Genomic DNA, 22303 nt, shown 5'->3' with positions numbered 1-22303 from the left:
GGGGGCCCCCCTTCCATTCCAAATCCTGAAGAGTCTCTTTCAAATGCATCAACATAGTAATAATATACAGCAGCCTTCAAAAGTCCCCATATCAACCCCTGTTTGTGCTAAAGGGAAAGTGACCAATAATTTGAAATTGAAAACTCTCTCAAATGAGGGGTCCCTTATCTCTCTAACAAAAACATGGAGGGATAAGGTCACCCACCTTTAGTACTTTAAATGCGCTGAAAGTTATTGCTATTTTATAGCCGGATTATGCCCTTAAAAACACGGAGTCTCTTGTACCTGTAAGTGGTCTGTTGGCTGGGATATGGGCTTTTAACGCCCTCCCCACAGCCACACACTAACAAGGAAATATCTACATCTGCAGGGATTTTCCTGTTACCTATGACGTTATCATGGACACATTTCATGACATCACAGATAGCTAATGGAAAAAAAAGAAAAAAAGATGATGCTATCCTTTGTTGAAAAGCATACCTAAGTAGACTCAGGAGCAGCAATGCACTACTGTAAGCTAGCTGTTGATTGGTGGCTGCACATATTTGCTTGTTATCATTGACTCACCAGATGTGTTCAGCTAGCTCCCAGTAGTGAATTGCTGCTCCTTCAGCAAAGGAAACAAAGAGAATGAAGCCAATTTGATAATAGAAGTAGATTGGAAATGTGTTAAAAAGTGTATGCTCTGTCTGAATCATGAAAGATCAATGTTGGGTTTCATGTACCTTTAAGACCTACTGCTATAAAATATATTTATTATTACATTACTTACCATCGGCAACTGGAAAACCGTACACATGTGGCTCTTCGTTCCACTCAGTCTTTGTAAAAAGTGAAGGTTTAACATTGATATATCCTGTGTGGACATGAATGACTGGTTATGTGAGAAAGATACCTTAATAGCTGGTGACTCATGTCAGTTATATGCAGACACACAGTATTATGAATACAAGGTGTGATTATTTCTTTTAAACACATAGACAAAATTTGTATTTTGAAATCTTATAATTATCTCTCAGGAAAAGGGAACATTTATGTTTATTTTGAGAAAAAACTTAAAGGGACAGTTTACTCAAAAAATATTCTCTCCTTTAATTTGTTCCCAATAAGTCACTTTACCTGTTGAAGTATATTAAATTGTATACAAGTTTTTCCATTACCCTTATATTGGCATTTGAAATAGTTGATTTAGCCTGTGGTATCCCCACCTATCCTGAAAGTTTTTGGCCTTAAGGCCAAGCTGTGTAAACACAGCCAGCAGAAAAAATTACACTCCCAGTGGGTTATAGAAGAGATAAGGTAATAAGATTTTAATTTTCCATTGTTCTCTCCAAGTATTGCTCTTTGGTTTACGGACAGATATAAGATAAAGAAGCATGTATATGTACACAATGTGATAAAGTAATGAGATCTGATTAGATCTACAAGCTCAACCCATTTTATTAGGTTGTGGCTTCAAAACACAAAACAAGCTAATTAATATACACAAATAAACCTTAAAAAGCAAATCTCATACATTTTATACTCTACAGCTGGTAAAAAAAGTAATTGGAAACACATTAAGGGAAAAACAATTTTAAAGTATACTCTCCCTTTAAGCCTATACTGGTCTAAGATACACACAAGAAACAGATAATCACTGGGAGTAACGGATTCATTTAATTAGATTTATACATAAATAAATATGTGTGTGTGTTGGTCTAGATTTGCATATAGAGGATTCTGGTTGGTTATTTCAAAAAAATAAAAAGGGTTTAGAGGTACAAATATATAATTATAGGTAGGACAACTGACATGAATTACAATGTGTGCATAATGTAGTTAAAGGGACAGTTTACCCAACAAATGTATTCACTTTAAAGTGTTCCCAATAATCCATTTACCTGCTGGAGTGTATTCAATTGTTTACAAGTAAATCCTTTACTCCGGATTTAGCCTGTGGTATCCCCACCTATACTGAAAGTTTCTATTCTGAAGTCTAGGCTATTGACAAGCCTATGTAAACACAGCCAGCAGAAGAAATTACACTCCCAGTGGGATGCAGGATAGTAATAAGCTGTTGATTTTCCAGCTTTGGTTTACTGACAAATATAAGTTAGGAAACAAGTGTGTGTACAGAGAGTGATAACATAATGAGATCTGATATTACCTGCAAACTCATTGTACCCATTGTAATAGGCTGTGGTTTAAAAGCACAAAACAGATAATTCATATATACAAATAAACCTAAAAATGTCATTTCTTTCTAATTACACGGTGAGTCCACGGATCATCTAATTACTATTGGGAATATCACTCCTGCCCAGCAGGAGGCGACAAAGAGCAAAACAGCAAATCTGTTAAATATCACCTCCCTTCCTTCCCACCCCAGTCATTCACTTTGCCTACGTTAGAGCAAGGAAGTCTGGAAGATTCTTCAAATCAAGATTTTTTATTTTTTTTTAACAGTACAATCTTGTGCTGTTTTTCTACTAGGGTATAGCCGTAATTCACATCAGTCTCTTCAGTAGAGCAGTGGTGGCTTTTAAGCAATGGGAACTTGTGGGGTACAATCCTCACTGCGCCTCCCATGTAGTTAATGCTGCCCTAATATTAAAAGCCTGAGTAAGATTACTCAGTCTTTATCTCTGTTTCCACAGGTCCATGTGAGGGAGAGGACCTCTCAAACCTAGTGAGCTGCGTTGCTGCCAGGCAGACTCTATTAAGGTAAGTGCTATTTTTATTTTTTCTGGTGCTGCTTCAGGAAAAAGATGCAACTTTACTATTCATTTTAACGGGACACTGAATATGGCTCATAGCGAGTTAATGGGCTTATTTTAGGCAGTGGTGCAGGCACTGGGGACGAGGAGATGGGCTCAGTTTTATGGTGGTTGTTTTTACTTGCTCCCGGCTGTGTTTTTACCTCGGTGTAATCATACCGATCGGGAGATAAGTTCATTACGCTCACGATGGGCGGGGCTAGCTGACGCGCTAAAAATTTCCTTTTCGCTCTCTTTTCTGCTCTTCCTGTGTACGGAGGTGAGAAATTTCACTGCGGTTACAGTCCTGTGTCTTACAAGTGACGGACCTTATGTACAATGCTCCAGTTTGAGTCTGGAATCCATCGGAGATCTATTGGCTCCAGTTTTCCAGCAGGGCAGGTAGGCACCTCAGCAAGAGCTACCTGAGGTGTAGAGGCTGTCCGGGTTATTAAAGTATTTTTGCTACAACAGTAGACTAAAGTTTTTGCTGTAAAAATAAAGCAGTTTCCTTTTTTATATTTAAAGAAACAGTAACTTTTTTTGTGTGTGATCTTGTGATTAAAAATGTAGTACTTTTATTTTTAATTCTGGGTAAAGATGGACCAGGAGGCTTTACAAGATGTTACATGTTCTTTATGTTTGGATGCTAATGTTGAACAACCAATCCCTTTTTGTTCCTCATGTATTGAGAGAACATTAAATTAAAGGGATAGACTTTTTGATTCTGAGCCAACATTGTCTAGGAAGGATGCTGTTCAGGAGTCTTCTGACAATGTTCAAGATATGCCGCAGCTTTCTCCTCAGGTGTCCCAAATACTATCGTCCACACATACAGTGCCCTGCGCTTCCTCTCAAGCTCCACCTGGAGTGACCTTGCAAGACATCGCTTCCCTCATATATTCTGCGGTATCTGATGCGTTGTCTGCTTTTCGCATGCTGCAGGGAAAGCGCAAGAGGAAATGTAAAGAATCAGTGCATAAGGTTTTTGACACGGTCGTGGCTATTCCAAATGTTCCCTCCCAAAAATCTGAGGAGGAGAATACTTTGGTAGCATCTGAGGGTGAAATCTCAGACTCAGACAGTGTAGTTCCTTCTTCTGATGCTGAAGTTGTATCCTTCAAGTTTAAGCTGGAACACCTCCGTTTACTACTTAAGGAGGTTTTGGCTACCTTGGATGACTCTGACACTACTGTCGTAGTCAAACCTAAGAAGTCTAGTAAACTTAACAAGTATTTTGATGTACCTTCCATGGTGGAGGTTTTTCCCGTACCAGATCGGGCTACAGAGATTATTGCTAGGGAATGGGAAAGACCGGGTATCCCTTTTTCTCCATCCCCTATTTTTAAGAAGAGGTTTCCTATTGCTTACTCTATCAAGGAGTCCTGACAGACAGTCCCCAAGGTGGAAGGGGCAATTTCCACCTTAGCTAAGAGAACCACTATTCCCATAGAGGATAGCTGTTCTTTTAAATATCCTATGGATAAGAAGTTGGAGTGGTTGCTCAAAAAGATGTATGTACAGCAGGGCTAACAATGGCAACCTGCGGTGTGTATTGCTACCGTCACTAGTGTGGCGGCATACTGGTTTGATGCGTTGTCTGATTCTTTTCAGACAGACACTCCTCTTGAAGAGATCCAGGATAGGATCAAAGCCCTTAAGTTGGCCAATTCTTTTATTACGGATGCTTCCCTACAGGTTATCAAGCTGGGAGCAAAAATTTCTTATGGTTGAAATCCTGGTCTGCGGATGTGTCGTCTAGGTCTAAGCTTTTGGCGATCCCTTACAAGGGTAAGACCTTGTTTGGTACAGGATTGGTGGAAATTATTTCTGACATTACAGGAGGAAAGGGTCATTTCCTTTCTCAGGATAAGAGGAATAAGGAGAAGGGACGTCAGAGTAATTTTCGTTCCTTTCGAAACTTCAAGGTTAAGCCTTCCTCTCCCTCTACCAAGCAGGAACAGTCCAAGCCTTCCTGGAGGCCTAACCAGTTTTGGAACAAGGGAAAGCAATCTAAGAATCCCGCTAATGACTCAAAGTCAGCATGAAGGGCCTGCCCCCGATCCGGGACCGGATCTTGGGGGGGGGGGGGGAGGCAGATTTTCTTTCTTTGCTCAGGCTTGGGTTCGGGATGTTCAGGATCCCTTGGCGGTGGACATCATGTCCCAAGGATACAAACTAGAGTTCAAGACCTTTCCTCCCAGGGGCAGGTTTCTGTTTTCAAGATTATCTGTAGACCTTTTCGACCTGGGAGTGATAGGAACAAGGTCTGGGATTTTACTCCAATCTGTTTGTGGTTCCCAAAAAAGAGGGAACTTTCAGACCAATTTTAGATCTCAAAAGTCTAAACAAATTCCTCAGAGTACTGTCCTTCAAGATGGAAACTATTTGTTCCATTCTTCCCTTGGTTCAAGAGGGTCAATTTATGACAACGGTAGATTTAAAGGACGCGTACCTACATGTTACCATCCACAGGGATCATCACAGGTTTCTGAGGTTCGCATTCCTAGACAAACACAGTTTGTGGCTCTTCAATTCGGCCTTGCCACGGCTCCTAGAATTTTTTCAAAGGTGCTGGGATCCCTGTTGGCGGTGCTCCGGTTGCGGGGCATTGCAGTGGCTCCTTATCTGGACGACATCCTGATTCAGGCGCCATCCTTTCAACAAGCAAACTCCCACACGGAGATGCTGTTATCCTTCCTGCAATCTAACGGATGGAAGGTGAATTTGGAAAAGAGTTACTTAATTCCAACTACAAGGGTAGTTTTCTTGGGAACCATAATAGATTCCCTATCAATGAAAAAATTTCTGTCAGAAGTCAGGAAAGCAAAGATTTTCGATTCTTGTCTGGCGCTTCAGTTCTCTCCTCGGCCATCAGTGGCTCAATGTATGGAGGTAATCGGTCTGATGGTAGCTGCCATGTACATCATTCCGTTTGCCCGTTTCCACCTCAGACCTCTGCAGTTATGCATGCTCAGGCAATGGAACGGAGATTATGCGGATATGTCTCCATGATTACATCTGGATCAAGAGACAAGGGATTCTCTTCTTTAGTGGTTGTCTCAGGATCATCTCTCCCAGGGAACCTGCTTCCGCAGATCCACCTGGGTGATTGTGACAACGGACGCCAGCCTGTTGGGATGGGGAGCAGTCTGGGGCTCTCTAAAGGCTCAGGGGACTTGGAGGGAGTCGGTTCTACCCATAAATATTCTGGAGCTTAGAGCAATTTTCAATGCTCTCCTGGCCTGGCCTCAGTTGGCATCGGCCCAGGTTATCAGGTTCCAGTCGGACAACATAACTTCAGTGGCTTACATCAACCAACAGGGGGGAACTCGGAGTTCCTTGGCCATGACAGAGGTAGCCAAGATTATTCAGTGGGCGGAGACCCACAACTGCTGTCTGTCTGTGATCCACATTCCAGGAGTGGACAATTGGGAAGCGGATTTTCTGAGCAGACAGACCTTTCACCCGGGGGAGTGGGAACTCCATCCAGAAGTGTTTTCCAGCTTGATTCTCAAATGGGGACAGCCGGAACTGGATCTCATAGCATCTCGGCAGAATGCCAAGCTCCCGAGGTCAAGGGATCCTCAGGCTGTACTGATAGATGCTCTGGCGGTACCTTGGAATTTCAGTCTTGCATACCTATTTCCCCGGTTCGCTCTCCTTCCTCGGGTCATTGCTTTAATCAAACAGTAGAGGGTGTCGGTGATCCTCATCGCACCGGCGTGGCCTCGTAGGATCTGGTATGCAGATCTAATGGAGATGCCATCTCTTCCACCTTGGAGATTTCCATTGAGGAAGGACCTTCTACTTCAAGGGCCCTTCCTTCATCCAAATCTAGTTTCTCTGAAGCTGACTGCTTGGAGATTGAACGCTTAATTTGATCTAAGCGTGGTTTTTCTGAGTCAGTCATTGAGACCATGATTCAGGCTCGTAAGCCTGTGACTAGAAAGATTTACCATAAGATATGGCGTAAATATCTGCATTGGTGTGAATCCAGAGGCTACTCTTGGAGTAGAGTTTGGATTCCTAGAATTTTGTCTTTTCTCCAAGAGGGTTTGGAGAAGGGTTTATCGGCAAGTTCCTTAAAGAGTCAAATATCTTCCTAATCTATATTGTTACATAAACGTCTGGCGGATGTACCAGACTTGCAATCGTTTTGTCAGGCCTTGGTCAGGATCAGGCCTCTGTTTAAGCTGGTTACTCCTCCTTGGAGTCTTAACCTTGTTCTTAAAGTTCTTCAGCAGGCTCCGTTTGAGCCTATGCATTCCTTAGATATTAAATTGTTATCATGGAAGGTTTTGTTTCTTGTTGCCATTTCATCTGCTCGTAGAGTTTCAGAGCTCTCGGCATTACAGTATGAGTCTCTTTATCTTATTTTTCATTCGGATAAGGTAGTTTTGCGTACTAAGTTAGGGTTCCTCCCTAAAGTGGTTTCAGATCGGAACATTAATCAGGAGATTGTTGTTCCTTCTTTATGTCCTAACCCTTCTTCTCATAAGGAACGTCTACTGCACAACCTAGACGTGGTGCATGCTTTGAAATTCTAGTTTTAGGCGACTAAGGATTTTCGCCAGTTGTCTGCTCTGTTTGTAATTTTCTCTGAGAAACGTAAAGGGCAGAAAGCTACAGCTACTTCGCTTTCCTTGTGTCTAAAGAGTATCATTCACTTGGCCTATGAAACTGCTGGACAGCAGCCTTCTGAGAGAGTTACGGCTCATTCTACAAGAGCTGTTTCCTCTTCCTGGGCATTCAAAAACGAAGCTTCAGTTGAACAGATTTGCAAGGCTGCAACTTGGTCCTTTCTACAAACTTTTTCCAAATTCTAGAAATTTGATACTTTTGCCTCGGCTGATTCTTCCTTAGGGAGAAAGGTTCTTCAAGCAGTGGTGCCTTCTGTTTAGGTTCCCTGTCTTGTCCCTCCCTTATCATCTGTGTCCTCTAGCTTGGGTATTGATTCCCAATAGTAATTAGATGATCCGTGGACTCACCGTGTCATTAGAAAGAAAACTAAATTTAGGCTTACCTGATAAATTTATTTATTTCTTGACACGGTGAGTCCATGGCCCGCCCTGTTTTTTAAGACAGGTTTTTTGTTATGTTATAAACCTCAGGCACCTCTGCACTGTGTTGCTTCCTTTCTTTCCTTTTACTTCGGTCGAATGACTGGGGTGGGAAGGAAGGGAGGTGATATTTAACAGCTTTGCTGTGGTGCTCTTTGCTGCCTCCTGCTGGGCAGGAGTGATATTCCCAATAGTAATTAGATGATCCGTGGATTCACCGTGTCAAGAAATAAATAAATTTATCAGGTAAGCATAAATTTTCGTTTTCTCATACATTTTATACTCTGCAGCTGCCAGCTGGTATAGAAAGTCATTGAAAATACATTAATGGAAAAACAATTTTACGGTGTACTGTCCCTTAAATATATGTGTGCCAGATAGTTACATAAAATGTGATACAGCATTTGTTTGTTTTTTATCAACAAAAAGATTGTGCCGATTTTGATAATCGAAGTGAATTGTAAAGTCATAAAGTGTGTAATCATGAAAGTTTAATTTTGATGGTAGTATTCTTTTAAATAGACAGTAAAGACCTTGAGATTTTTTTATCTAAAATGTTTATTTATGCATAACGAAACAACTGTGCAATATATTTACATTATTTATTTAGCCCCCGTTTCACGTAATATAGAATTTCTAATTCTCAGAACTTCAAATGCACCTGAAGACTTATCAAGGCTAAATCTGCTACGTATATGCCCCTAATTGGCTTTAACTGATAACAATTGCAAAACAATTTACTTTATACTAACTTTCCAAAAGTGGCTAGGCCTTGTTGTCTGTGGACTAAAGTCCAGATTGGCTCCTCCATATATGGCAAATGGTGGATGGTGTTTGGCTATTGAAAACGAATTGCAATAAAAAGGATGTTAATGTCATGAATTCACCGTTCATCGCCGTGTCGCCGCGGCTCCCGGATCTCTTCTGGGTTCCTACGTCACGTTGCTAGGCAACGTGACGCATTCTCTGACAACCCCTATGACGTGGCGGCCTCTCTCTGCCTTTAAATCTCGGCGGGAGATTTACTCGGTGCCCGTTTGTTCTCTCTTCTGCCGGTCCCTGTCTGAGTGAGTACAATCTTATGAAATCTGACCCTATCCTCCTTGACATTGTTTTGCCAATGCCTCTTGCTTCCAAATCTTGTTTGCCTGCTAACCTGCCTAAAGGACATTATCATTTGTTTGCGGACACCTGCTTAAAGGGACATTATCTTTGTTTGCTTTAATCCTGCTAATAAGGACATTATCATTTGTTTGCTTACAATCTTGCTTAAAAGGACATTATCATTTGTTTGCTTACAATCTTGCTTAAAAGGACATTATCATTTGTTTGCTGACACCTGCTTAAAGGGACATTATCTTTGTTTGCTTTAATCCTGCTAATAAGGACATTATCATTTGCTTGCTTACAATCTTGCTTGAAAGGACATTATCATTTGTTTGCTTACAATCTTGCTTAAAAGGACATTATCATTTGTTTGCGGACACTTGCTTAAAGGGACTTTATCTTTGTTTGCTTTAATCCTGCTAATAAGGACATTATCATTTCTTTGCTGACAATCCTGCTTAAAAGGACATTAACATTTGTTTGCGGACACCTGCTTAAAGGGACTTTATTTTTGTTTGCTTTATTTCTGCTAAAAGGACATTATTATTTTGTTTGCTAACAACCTGCTTAAAGGGACATTCTTAGTTTGTTGCAAACCTGCAAGAAAGAAGCATATTCATTTATCCACTATCAACCTGCTTAAAGGGACATAAGCTTTGTTTGTTTCTATTTTCCTGAGAAAGGAACGCTATCTCCTGTAAATCAATTCTATCCTCAAGAAGATATTTTGAATTACTATTCTTTTGGGAAGTTCTGATACCCTGCTTATTTTGTTTCCTGAGTGGGTCACGTCCTGGATATTTCTCAGTGTGCTAGCGTGTGTTTTAATATCCACGCTAGCAGTTGGGTTAAATCCTGAACTGACTAAATACGGCTGACATTACAAACGGGCCATAAATGGACCCCACTGAATTATCCATGGCCGTGACTCACCAGGGACAGTTACTGGGATCTCATGCTACCCACTTGCAATCCTTGGATACTAAGCTGGATCAAATCACTACATTATTACAGAGCTTGGTTGCTCCTATCCCTCCCAATCCTAACATTGAGGCATCTCCTCCTCCTATTCCCAACAACCAATCACAAGGACATTTGAGTCCTAGGATTCCTCTTCCAGATAAATATGATGGGAATCCTGAAGATTGTAGGGGTTTTTTGAATCAATGTCGACTTCACTTTCGTAACAGTCCTACCCTTTTTGCTACTCCCTCATCTCGGATTACATTCCTTATTTCCTTAATGAAAGGAAGAGCTTTGGCCTGGGTATCACCTCTGTTAGAAAAAGATGATCTTATACTTCAGGATGTGGATGCTTTTCTTTCTGTTTTTTCTAACGTGTTTGACAAACCTGGAAGGACTTCCGCTGCTGAAGCTTCTCTATTAGACCTACGTCAGGGTGGTCAATCAGTGTCTCAATATGCCATTGAGTTCCGCACTCTTGCATCTGAAACTAATTGGAATCAGGGAGCTCTTAGAGCAGCTTTTCGCAAAGGACTTTCAGAACGTCTCAAAGATGAATTGGTGTATCGGGAACTTCCAGACTCCCTAGAAGCCTTAATAAATCTTTGCATCAGTCTTGATTCTAGATATCGTGAACGCCAACAAGAAAGAGAAAGAAATCAGAGGTCCTCAACTCGAACTCCTTTTCGTCTGGCTCCTCGTTTTTCTAACCCGGTAACAACTGCCTCTCCTTCTGATCAAGCTGAACCTATGGAAGTAGGAACCATAAAATTAACCGAAACTGAGTGTTTGAGAAGACGTTCTCTTGGCCTGTGTCTATACTGTGGCCTTAAAGGGCATTTATTAAGGGATTGTCCTACCAGGCCAGTAAAAGCCAGGGCTTAACTTCTGTCCAGGGAACTAAGTTAAGCCAAAAACAAGTTCATTCCCTCTATAATAAACTCTTTGTTCCTGTAACCCTTCAATTGGGTGATAACAAGATTCATACCCAAGCTCTTATTGATTCTGGTGCTGGAGGAGTGTTCATTGACTCCACTTTTGTGTCTACTCACACTATTCCCTTACTAAGAAAGAAGTTTTCAGTTTCCGTCTCTACTGTTAGTGGAGATCCTTTGGGTTCCGGACTCATCCAGTTTACTACTATACCCATACTTTTTTCTGTCAGAGTACTTCATTGTGAGAGGATATGTTTTGATGTGATTACTACTCCTCAATTTCCCATAATCCTGGGTCTTCCTTGGCTTCAGTTACATAATCCTACCTTTTCTTGGACCCATGGTGAACTCACCTCCTGGGGATTATCTTGCCATACTAACTGTCTTCAACCACTTACTAAAATACCACTCACTATTGCTCTTACTACCGACACTTCTGGTCCTCTACCTACGCAGTATCAAGATTTTGTCGATGTCTTTTCTAAAAAAGAAGCAGAACGTCTTCCTCCTCATCGTTCATTTGATTGCCCTATTGATCTTCTCCCTGGAGCTCCTTATCCTCGAGGCAAAACTTACCCACTTTCCAGGCCTGAAAATGTAGCCTTGGAAGAATATATCAAAGATAATTTGGCCAGAGGATTCATTCGACCCTCCTCTTCTCCTGTAGGGGCTGGGTTCTTCTTTGTGGGAAAGAAGGATGGCGGACTGCGACCTTGTATCGATTACAGAGGGTTAAATCAAATTACCATCAAGAACAGTTATCCTTTACCCCTAATACCTGAATTATTCACATATCTTCAAGGTTCCACCATTTTTACCAAGCTCGATCTCCGTGGAGCATACAATCTTATCCGTATGCGCAAGGGTGATGAGTGGAAGACAGCCTTTAACACTCGATTTGGGCATTATGAGTATCTTGTCATGCCGTTTGGGCTGTGTAATGCCCCTGCTGTTTTTCAACACTTCGTGAATGAGATTTTTCGGGATTTCTTGAATATTTTTGTTATCATTTACCTTGACGATATATTAATTTTTTCTCAAAACTACCAAGATCATATACATCACGTCAGGAAAGTACTTCAACGTTTAAGAGATAACCATCTATTTGCCAAACTGGAGAAATGTTCTTTTCATCAAAGGTCCATTCCCTTTTTGGGTTATGTAATCTCTGAATCAGGATTTGAAATGGATCCAACTAAACTCTCTGCCATTTTGGAGTGGCCTAAACCTGATTCTCTTAAAGCTCTGCAACGTTTCCTGGGATTTGCCAGTTATTACAGGAAATTCATCAAAGGTTTTGCTACTATAACATCACCTCTTTCGTCTCTCACCAGGAAAGGACAAAACTGTAAAGATTGGCCTCCTGAAGCTGTTGAAGCTTTTGATTCTCTCAAAAAAGCTTTCTCTTCTGCACCTATTCTGCGTCACCCAAATCCGGATTTTCAATTTATTCTTGAAGTGGATGCTTCTTCAGTTGCTGCTGGGGCTGTTCTTTCCCAACGTATACCTGACACAGGAAAGATCCACCCTGTGGGATTCTTCTCCAAGAAATTTTCTCCTTCTGAATTAAATTATGATGTAGGTAATAAGGAGTTACTTGCTATTAAAATGGCACTGGATGAATGGAGGCATTGGTTGGAAGGCACTTCTTTGCCGTTTACTATACTCACAGATCATAAAAACCTTCTCTATCTTCAAACGGCCAAACGACTGAACTCCAGACAAGCACGTTGGTCTTTGTTCTTCTCACGTTTTCATTACAATCTGTCTTATATTCCCGGTTCTAAGAACATCAAGGCTGACGCCCTTTCCAGACAATTTCAAGATACTTCAACTCCTGAATCTGGTACCATACTTCAACCTCATAAAGTCTTAGCCCAGTTATCAACCTCGTGGTTACATGACAATCTGCTCAAAAGGATCTTCCTTTGTCTTGCAAACCTCCTGATGGCCTACTCTTTGTTCCTAAACGTCTTCGTTCCAAGATTCTATATTGGGCTCACGACAGTCCTCTCTCTGGACATCCTGGCATCAGTAACACCGCTCGAAGGCTCAAGCAACATGTCTGGTGGCCTACTCTGTCTCAAGATGTTACAGATTATGTCTCAGTATGTACACAGTGTGCCAGCAATAAGACTCCTCGTCAACTTCCCTCCGGTTTGCTTCAACCGTTACCCATTCCTCATCAGCCTTGGACCCATTTATCCATGGATTTTATTACCGATCTTCCTCTTTCAGCTGGAAACAACACTATCTGGGTGGTTGTTGACAGGTTCACTAAGACAGCTCACTTCATTCCTTTACCTGGTTTACCATCTGCCAAAAGACTTTCCGAACTTTTTCTCTTACACATTGTGAGATTACATGGCTTCCCTCTGAACATTGTTTCGGATAGAGGAGTACAATTTGTTTCTCGGTTTTGGAGATCACTCTGCAAACACTTTGGAACAACTATCTCTTTGTCTACTTCACATCATCCGGAGTCTAATGGCCAAACCGAAAGGGTTAACCAGTGCCTTGAAACTTATTTGAGGCATTATGTGGATCATCATCATTCTAATTGGACTGGTTACCTTCCACTAGCAGAATTGGCTCATAACACACGTTACAACTCCTCTCTTCGGACCTCTCCTTTTCATGCAGCCTATGGATTTCAACCCAGAACGTTTCCTCTACACACCTCTTCCACTGAAAATCCTGCTTCTGATCTATCCGCCAGGAGGTTAATTCGTCATTGGAAGAAGATACGCCTTCTTCTTTCCAAGGCTTCTGAACGTTATAAGTTCTATTCTGATCTTCGGCGACGGAGGGCTCCCAAATATCGGCCTGGCGATAAGGTTTGGGTTTCTTCACGTCATCACGATATGTGGGTCCTTTCCGAATACTGGGTCAAGTATGTCCTACTGCTTACCGAATTGCTCTGCCCAAGACCCTCAAAGCCCATCCGGTATTTCACGTATCTCTTTTGAAACCTGTATTATCTAATAGGTATTCTAAACCTCTGCTCAAACCTCCACCTCTTTTAATTCATGGCCAACCTGAATTTGAGGTCAGTCACATCCTGGATTCCAAACTTCGTGGTAAGAAACTGTATTATCTCATTCATTGGAAAGGTTATCCTGTTACAGAACGATCCTGGGAACCTGCCCGGCAGGTGCGTGCCCCTGCCTTAATTAAGGCCTTTCACAAGTTCCACCCTACTAGGCCTGGTCCTTGAGGGGGGGGTGATGTCATGAATTCACCGTTCATCGCCGTGGCTCCCGGATCTCTTCTGGGTTCCTACGTCACGTTGCTAGGCAACGTGACGCATTCTCTGACAACCCCTATGCTGTGGTGCTCTTTGCTGCCTCCTGCTGGGCAGGAGTGATATTCCCAATAGTAATTAGATGATCCGTGGATTCACCGTGTCAAGAAATAAATAAATTTATCAGGTAAGCATAAATTTTCGTTTTCTCATACATTTTATACTCTGCAGCTGCCAGCTGGTATAGAAAGTCATTGAAAATACATTAATGGAAAAACAATTTTACGGTGTACTGTCCCTTAAATATATGTGTGCCAGATAGTTACATAAAATGTGATACAGCATTTGTTTGTTTTTTATCAACAAAAAGATTGTGCCGATTTTGATAATCGAAGTGAATTGTAAAGTCATAAAGTGTGTAATCATGAAAGTTTAATTTTGATGGTAGTATTCTTTTAAATAGACAGTAAAGACCTTGAGATTTTTTTATCTAAAATGTTTATTTATGCATAACGAAACAACTGTGCAATATATTTACATTATTTATTTAGCCCCCGTTTCACGTAATATAGAATTTCTAATTCTCAGAACTTCAAATGCACCTGCAGACTTATCAAGGCTAAATCTGCTACGTATATGCCCCTAATTGGCTTTAACTGATAACAATTGCAAAACAATTTACTTTATACTAACTTTCCAAAAGTGGCTAGGCCTTGTTGTCTGTGGACTAAAGTCCAGATTGGCTCCTCCATATATGGCAAATGGTGGATGGTGTTTGGCTATTGAAAACGAATTGCAATAAAAAGGATGTTAATGTCATGAATTCACCGTTCATCGCCGTGTCGCCGCGGCTCCCGGATCTCTTCTGGGTTCCTACATCACGTTGCTAGGCAACGTGACGCATTCTCTGACAACCCCTATGACGTGGCGGCCTCTCTCTGCCTTTAAATCTCGGCGGGAGATTTACTCGGTGCCCGTTTGTTCTCTCTTCTGCCGGTCCCTGTCTGAGTGAGTACAATCTTATGAAATCTGACCCTATCCTCCTTGACATTGTTTTGCCAATGCCTCTTGCTTCCAAATCTTGTTTGCCTGCTAACCTGCCTAAAGGACATTATCATTTGTTTGCGGACACCTGCTTAAAGGGACATTATCTTTGTTTGCTTTAATCCTGCTAATAAGGACATTATCATTTGTTTGCTTACAATCTTGCTTAAAAGGACATTATCATTTGTTTGCTTACAATCTTGCTTAAAAGGACATTATCATTTGTTTGCTGACACCTGCTTAAAGGGACATTATCTTTGTTTGCTTTAATCCTGCTAATAAGGACATTATCATTTGCTTGCTTACAATCTTGCTTGAAAGGACATTATCATTTGTTTGCTTACAATCTTGCTTAAAAGGACATTATCATTTGTTTGCGGACACTTGCTTAAAGGGACTTTATCTTTGTTTGCTTTAATCCTGCTAATAAGGACATTATCATTTCTTTGCTGACAATCCTGCTTAAAAGGACATTAACATTTGTTTGCGGACACCTGCTTAAAGGGACTTTATTTTTGTTTGCTTTATTTCTGCTAAAAGGACATTATTATTTTGTTTGCTAACAACCTGCTTAAAGGGACATTCTTAGTTTGTTGCAAACCTGCAAGAAAGAAGCATATTCATTTATCCACTATCAACCTGCTTAAAGGGACATAAGCTTTGTTTGTTTCTATTTTCCTGAGAAAGGAACGCTATCTCCTGTAAATCAATTCTATCCTCAAGAAGATATTTTGAATTACTATTCTTTTGGGAAGTTCTGATACCCTGCTTATTTTGTTTCCTGAGTGGGTCACGTCCTGGATATTTCTCAGTGTGCTAGCGTGTGTTTTAATATCCACGCTAGCAGTTGGGTTAAATCCTGAACTGACTAAATACGGCTGACAGTTAATGTGTTTTAAAAACATTAAAGGGACATGAAACCAAAATGTTTTCTTTCATGACTTGGAAAGAGCCTGTTATTTTAAACAACTTTCCAATTTACTTATATTATTTAATTTGCTACCATCTCTTGTTATATTTGCTGAAAGGTTTATCCAGGTAAGCCCAGGAGCAGCAAATAATCTAGGCTCTAGCTGCTGATTGGTGGCTGCAAATATATATCGATTGTCATTGGCTCACCCATGTGTTCAATTAGAAACCAGTAGTGCATTGCTGTTCCCAAGAGAATGAAGCAAATTTGATCATTGAAGTAAACTGGAAAGCTGTTCTACTTACATCATGAAAGAAAATTGTGGGTTTCATGTCCCTTTAACACAACAGTAATGTCTTGTAATTACAAGGTGTGTACGGTGCCATGAGCTATGCACTAATATCTGTCTGCTGTGTAACCATCTATAACTGTTATTTACATGAGACAAAATGATACTGTCACAGAATCTTCCCTAATCACCTGTAGACTTATTTATAGGATCTTCACCCTCCTCAGTCTTCAGCTGATCACACACATACGGTTCTCTGTGCTCTATCGCTGAGCCATCTGAAGGCGTCACATCCATACGGCCTGTACAGTGAGAATGTATAAGTTGCTTGTAACATTTTGTCTCATTCTTTATATATAAATCAAATTATACAGACCACCCACAAGAGATAATTGTCACGGATGCCCAATTTCAAAATAATAAATGTGGATACAAAATGGACATTTTAACTGACTGCACTAAAGGCAAATATGATTGTAAATTCTGTATTGTATAATGTTACTAGGGAAGGTAGGAGCTGCAATACTAACAATACGTCCAGCAAGCTCCCTACCTCCCCTGGCTGTTTTGTGTATTGAGAGCAGGTGGAATGAACAAGAATCTGCAGCCAGGCAAATCCTATGTTCAAACTAATTAAAAATAGTCACTCCTCTTACCATCAGGCTGCTAATAGGTCACTATTCCACAATTCTAGGTTTCCTAACTGTTAAAAAGGGACAGTCTTCTCCAGAATTTTTATTGTTTAAAATGCCAGATAATCCCTTTATTACTCATTCCCCAGTTTTACATAACCAACACGGTTCTATTAATATACTTTTCACCTCAGTGATTACCATGTATTTAAGCCTCTGCAGAATGCCCCCTTATTTAAGTTCTTTTGACAGACTTGCATTTTAGCCACGGGTATAAGCACAATGTTATCTATATGTCACACATGAACTAACGCCCTCTAGTTGTGAAACAATGTCAAAATGCATTCAGATAAGAGACGGCCTTCAAGGGCCTAGAAATTACCATATGAACCTCCTAGCTTTAGCATTCAACTAAGAATACCAAAATAACAAAGCAAAATGGATGATAAAAGTAAACTGGAAAGTTGTTTAAAATTACATGCCCTATCTGAATCCTGAAAATGTATTTTTGACTAGACTGTCCCTTTAAATATAGAAGTGCTGCAAAGCGGCAGCGCATTAATTGATGACTGTCTCTCTGGAATTTTTTCAACCCCACCCCCTTGCCTTTCACGGCTCCGATGTTCTTCTGAGCAATGCACCTTATTTATTACTACATTTTTATCTTATAACTATATGGTGTTAGACAAAGAAAACAAATGTATTCAAGAGACTTAAAAACTTGACAAGATTTATTTTTTCCTCTTCAGCTAATTTGCAATGCAATTTTTAACTCTGCAATATATAATAAAACTTTTAAAAATGCTTTGTTTTTCTGTTAATCAAGACATTGCAATTGATGTGATGCTTTAGTGGAACTGCCTAATTTAAAACTGAAAAAAAATCTCATTGCAGAAAGTTAAGAAACGTTCTGCCTCTGGTAAAACGTTCTGCCTCTGGGAATCTAAGGTTTTGGTTAAAAAACAAACAAACAAAAAAAACAAGCTCTCTCAAATACAAAAATAAACTTAAAGGGACACTAAATCCAAAAAATAGATAGATAGAGCATGCAATTTTAAGCAACTTTCTAATTTACTTCTATTATCAATTTTTCTTCGTTCTCTTGCTATCTTTATTTAAAAAGCAGGACCCGTGTACCTCAGACAACAAGACATAGTTGCACACTCATCTGTAACCCGTGTATCTCAGACAAGACATAGTTGCACACTCATCCGTAACCCGTGTACATCAGACAAGACATAGTTGCACAATCATCCGTAACCCGAGTACTTAAGACAAGACATAGTTGCACATTCATCCGTAACCCGAGTACTTAAGACAAGACATAGTTGCACATTCATCCGTAACCCGAGTACTTAAGACAAGACATAGTTGCACACTCATCCGTAACCCGTGTACATCAGACAAGACATAGTTGCACAATCATCCGTAACCCGTGTACATCAGACAAGACATAGTTGCACAATCATCCGTAACCCGAGTACTTAAGACAAGACATAGTTGCACATTCATCCGTAACCCGTGTACCTCAGACAAGACATAGTTGCACCGTCACTCATCTGTAACCCGTGTACCTCAGACAAGACATAGTTGGACCGTCACTCATCTGTAACCCGTGTACCTCAGACAAGACATAGTTGCATACTCATCCGTAATCCGTGTACCTCAGACAAGACATAGTTGCACACTCATCCGTAATCCGTGTACCTCAAACAAGACATGGTTGCACACTCATCTGTAACCCGTGTACTTAAGACAAGACATAGTTGCACACTCATCTGTAACCTGTGTACTTAAGACAAGACATAGTTGCACACTCATCTGTAACCTGTGTACAAGACATAGTTGCACACTCATCTGTAACCCGTGTACCTCAGACAAGACATAGTTGCAAACTCATCCATAACTTGTGTAGTTAAGACAAGACATAGTTGCACACTCATCTGTAACCCGTGTACCTCAGACAAGACATAGTTGCACATGCATCTGTAACCAGTGCAACTCTCACACACAATATGTGCATACTCATTTGTAAACCACGTACCTCAGACACAACATAAGTCCACAAACACCTGTAGCTTACAATACGTACAAAAAAAAAACCTGTACCCAACTGTAATCTGCATCCTTCGGACACAACATGCGTGCACACTCACCTGTAATCTGCATCCTTCTGACACAACATGCATGCACACTCACCTATAACCTGTGTACCTCAGTCACAACACACGTGCACACTCACCTGGGCTGACACTATCACTGGTTTTCTCATCTGCGGCTCCCAGCTGAGGCCTCAAACAAAGATCTTCTGTTATCTCCACTTTCACTATATCAGCGTTATCTTCATCTGTACAAATAAGGCAGATTCAGTTTTTATAATATTACCATAAAACGGTTTGTGTATTTTCCAGACAGCAACAAATACATACACTTGTCCTTTCCCTCTGTTCTTTTACTTTTTAGCTTATGGTCTTTATTCTTTTGCTGTGAGCCACTATATTCCAGTATAAAAATACAACATGAATTAAACAAGGGTTAAACTCATTTTGTTCTCTGCGCTTATAAACCAGACAGTAAACTACAAGGGAGAGCAATAAGTAATTGTGTGCACTTCCCCGGCAGACTCTCACGTATTACTACTCACCGGCAGGGAGGGACCAATGTATTTCAGTCTGATGACTATTCATGTCATCGGTCTCATCCTCTTCCTTCACATTTAATAGCCCAGTGCCTAGGTTTTCCTCTAGACGTCCTGTAATTACAGCAGGAAGTTACCCAATAGTACACAGTAAAGGGTATAAAATAGATTTCTCCAACATAGGTGTGTCCGGTCCACGGCGTCATCCTTACTTGTGGGATATTCTCTTCCCCAACAGGAAATGGCAAAGAGCCCAGCAAAGCTGGTCACATGATCCCTCCTAGGCTCCGCCTACCCCAGTCATTCTCTTTGCCGTTGCACAGGCAACATCTCCACGGAGATGGCTAAGAGTTTTTTGGTGTTTAAATGTAGTTTTTATTCTTCAATCAAGTGTTTGTTATTTTAAAATAGTGCTGGTATGTACTATTTACTCTGAAACAGAAAAGAGAAGAAGATTTCTGTTTGTAAGAGGAAGATGATTTTAGCAAACGTTACTAAAATCGATTGCTGTTTCCACACAGGACTGTTGAGATGAAGTAACTTCAGTTGGGGGAAGCAGTTGGCAGACTTTTCTGCCTGAGGTATGACTGGCCACATTTCTAACAACACTTTGTAATGCTGGAAGGCTGTCATTTTCCCTATGGGGACCGGTAAGCCATTTTCTTAGATTAAGTAAAAGAATAAAGGGCTTTATAAGGGCTTAAAAAACTGGTAGACATTTTTCTGGGCTAAAACGATTACTTTGCTAAGCATATTTGGCAGATTATAACTCTTTATAGTTATTATAATCTTGGGGATTGTTGTTAAAAAACGGCAGGCACTGTATGGACACCTTTTTCAGATGGGGGCCTTCTCTAGTCATAGGCAGAGCCTCATTTTCGTGCCACTAATGCGCAGTTGTTTTTGGAAAGCAAGGCATGCAGATGCATGTGTGAGGAGCTAAGAACCACTGAAAAAGCTTATAGAAGGCGTCATTTGGTATCGTATTCCCCTCTGGGCTTGGTTGGGTCTCAGCAAAGCAGATACCTGGGACTGTATAGGGGTTAAATGTAAAAACGGCTCCGGTTCCGTTATTTTAAGGGTTAAAGCTTTCAAATTTGGTGTGCAATACTTTTAAGGCTTTAAGACACTGTGGTGAAATTTTGGTGAATTTTGAACAATTGCTTCATGCTTTTTCGCATATTCAGTAATAAAGTGTGTTCTGTTTAAAATTTAAAGTGACAGTAACGGTTTTATTTTAAAACGTTTTTTGTGCTTTGTTGACAAGTTTAAGCCTGTTTAACATGTCTGAACCATCAGATAAGCGATGTTCTATATGTATGAAAGCCAATGTGTCTCCCCATTTAAATATATGTGATAATTGTGACATAGTGTCCAAACAAAGTAGGGACAATGATGCCACAGATAATAATATTGCCCAAGATGATTCTTCAGATAAGGGGAGTAAGCATGGTACTGCATCATCCCCTTCTGTGTCTACACCAGTTTTGCCCACACAAGAGGCCCCTAGTACATCTAGCGCGCCAATACTTATTACCATGCAACAATTAACGGCTGTTATGGATAATTCTATTGCAAATATTTTATCTAAAATGCCTACTTATCAGAGAAAGCGCGATTGCTCTGTTTTAAACACTGAAGAGCAAGAGGACGCTGATGATAACGTTTCTGACATACCCTCACACCAATCTGAAGGGGCCAGGAGGGAGGTTTTGTCTGAGGGAGAAATTTCAGATTCAGGAAAAATTTCTCAACAAGCTGAACCTGATGTTGTAACATTTAAATTTAAATTAGAACATCTCCGCGCACTGCTTAAGGAGGTATTATCTACTCTGGATGATTGTGACAATTTGGTCATTCCAGAGAAATTATGTAAGATGGACAAGTTCCTAGAGGTTCCGGTGCCCCCCGATGCTTTTCCTATACCCAAGCGGGTGGCGGACATAGTAAATAAGGAATGGGAAAGGCCCGGCATACCTTTTGTTCCTCCCCCTATATTTAAGAAATTATTTCCTATAGTCGACCCCAGAAAGGACTTATGGCAGACAGTCCCTAAGGTCGAGGGGGCGGTCTCTACTCTAAACAAACGCACTACTATTCCCATAGAAGATAGTTGGGCTTTCAAAGATCCTATGGATAAAAAATTAGAGGGTTTGCTTAAAAAGATGTTTGTTCAGCAAGGTTACCTTCTACAACCAATTTCATGCATTGTTCCTGTCACTACGGCAGCGTGTTTCTGGTTCGAAGAACTAGAAAAGTCGCTCAATAAAGAATCTTCGTATGAGGAGGTTATGGACAGAGTTCAAGCACTTAAATTGGCTAACTCTTTTATTCTAGATGCCGCTTTGCAATTAGCTAGATTAGCGGCGAAAAATTCAGGGTTTGCTATCGTGGCGCGCAGAGCGCTTTGGCTAAAGTCTTGGTCAGCGGATGTGTCTTCCAAGACAAAATTGCTTAACATCCCTTTCAAGGGTAAAACACTGTTTGGTCCTGATTTGAAAGAGATTATTTCAGACATCACCGGGGGAAAGGGCCACGCCCTTCCTCAGGATAGGTCTTTTAAGGCTAGAAATAAGCCTAATTTTCGTCCCTTTCGCAGAAACGGACCAGCCTCTACTTCTACATCCTCTAAGCAAGAGGGTAATACTTCTCAACCCAAACCAGCCTGGAGACCGATGCAAGGCTGGAACAAGGGTAAGCAGGCCAAGAAGCCTGCCACTGCTACCAAAACAGCATGAAG

General features: G+C 40.8%; 1 protein-coding gene across 2 annotated transcripts in view; it reads right to left on the bottom strand.

Moving 5' to 3' along the window:
• LOC128657410 (zinc finger protein OZF-like) overlaps positions 1-22303 on the bottom strand; it is a 39237-nt gene that overhangs the window by 4932 nt on the left and 12002 nt on the right. For both annotated transcript variants that reach the window (XM_053711749.1, XM_053711750.1), the window contains exons 3-6: positions 19570-19677; positions 19168-19272; positions 16485-16595; positions 773-856 (exon numbers count right to left, since the gene is read on the bottom strand). In XM_053711749.1, coding sequence (XP_053567724.1) covers positions 773-856; positions 16485-16595; positions 19168-19272; positions 19570-19677 — 408 coding nt within the window. The remainder of the gene's footprint in view (positions 1-772; positions 857-16484; positions 16596-19167; positions 19273-19569; positions 19678-22303) is intronic.

The sequence above is a fragment of the Bombina bombina genome, chromosome 4 (genome assembly GCF_027579735.1).
Source record: "Bombina bombina isolate aBomBom1 chromosome 4, aBomBom1.pri, whole genome shotgun sequence".
Taxonomy (NCBI): domain Eukaryota; kingdom Metazoa; phylum Chordata; class Amphibia; order Anura; family Bombinatoridae; genus Bombina; species Bombina bombina.
This window is presented reverse-complemented; position numbering and strand designations above follow the sequence as displayed.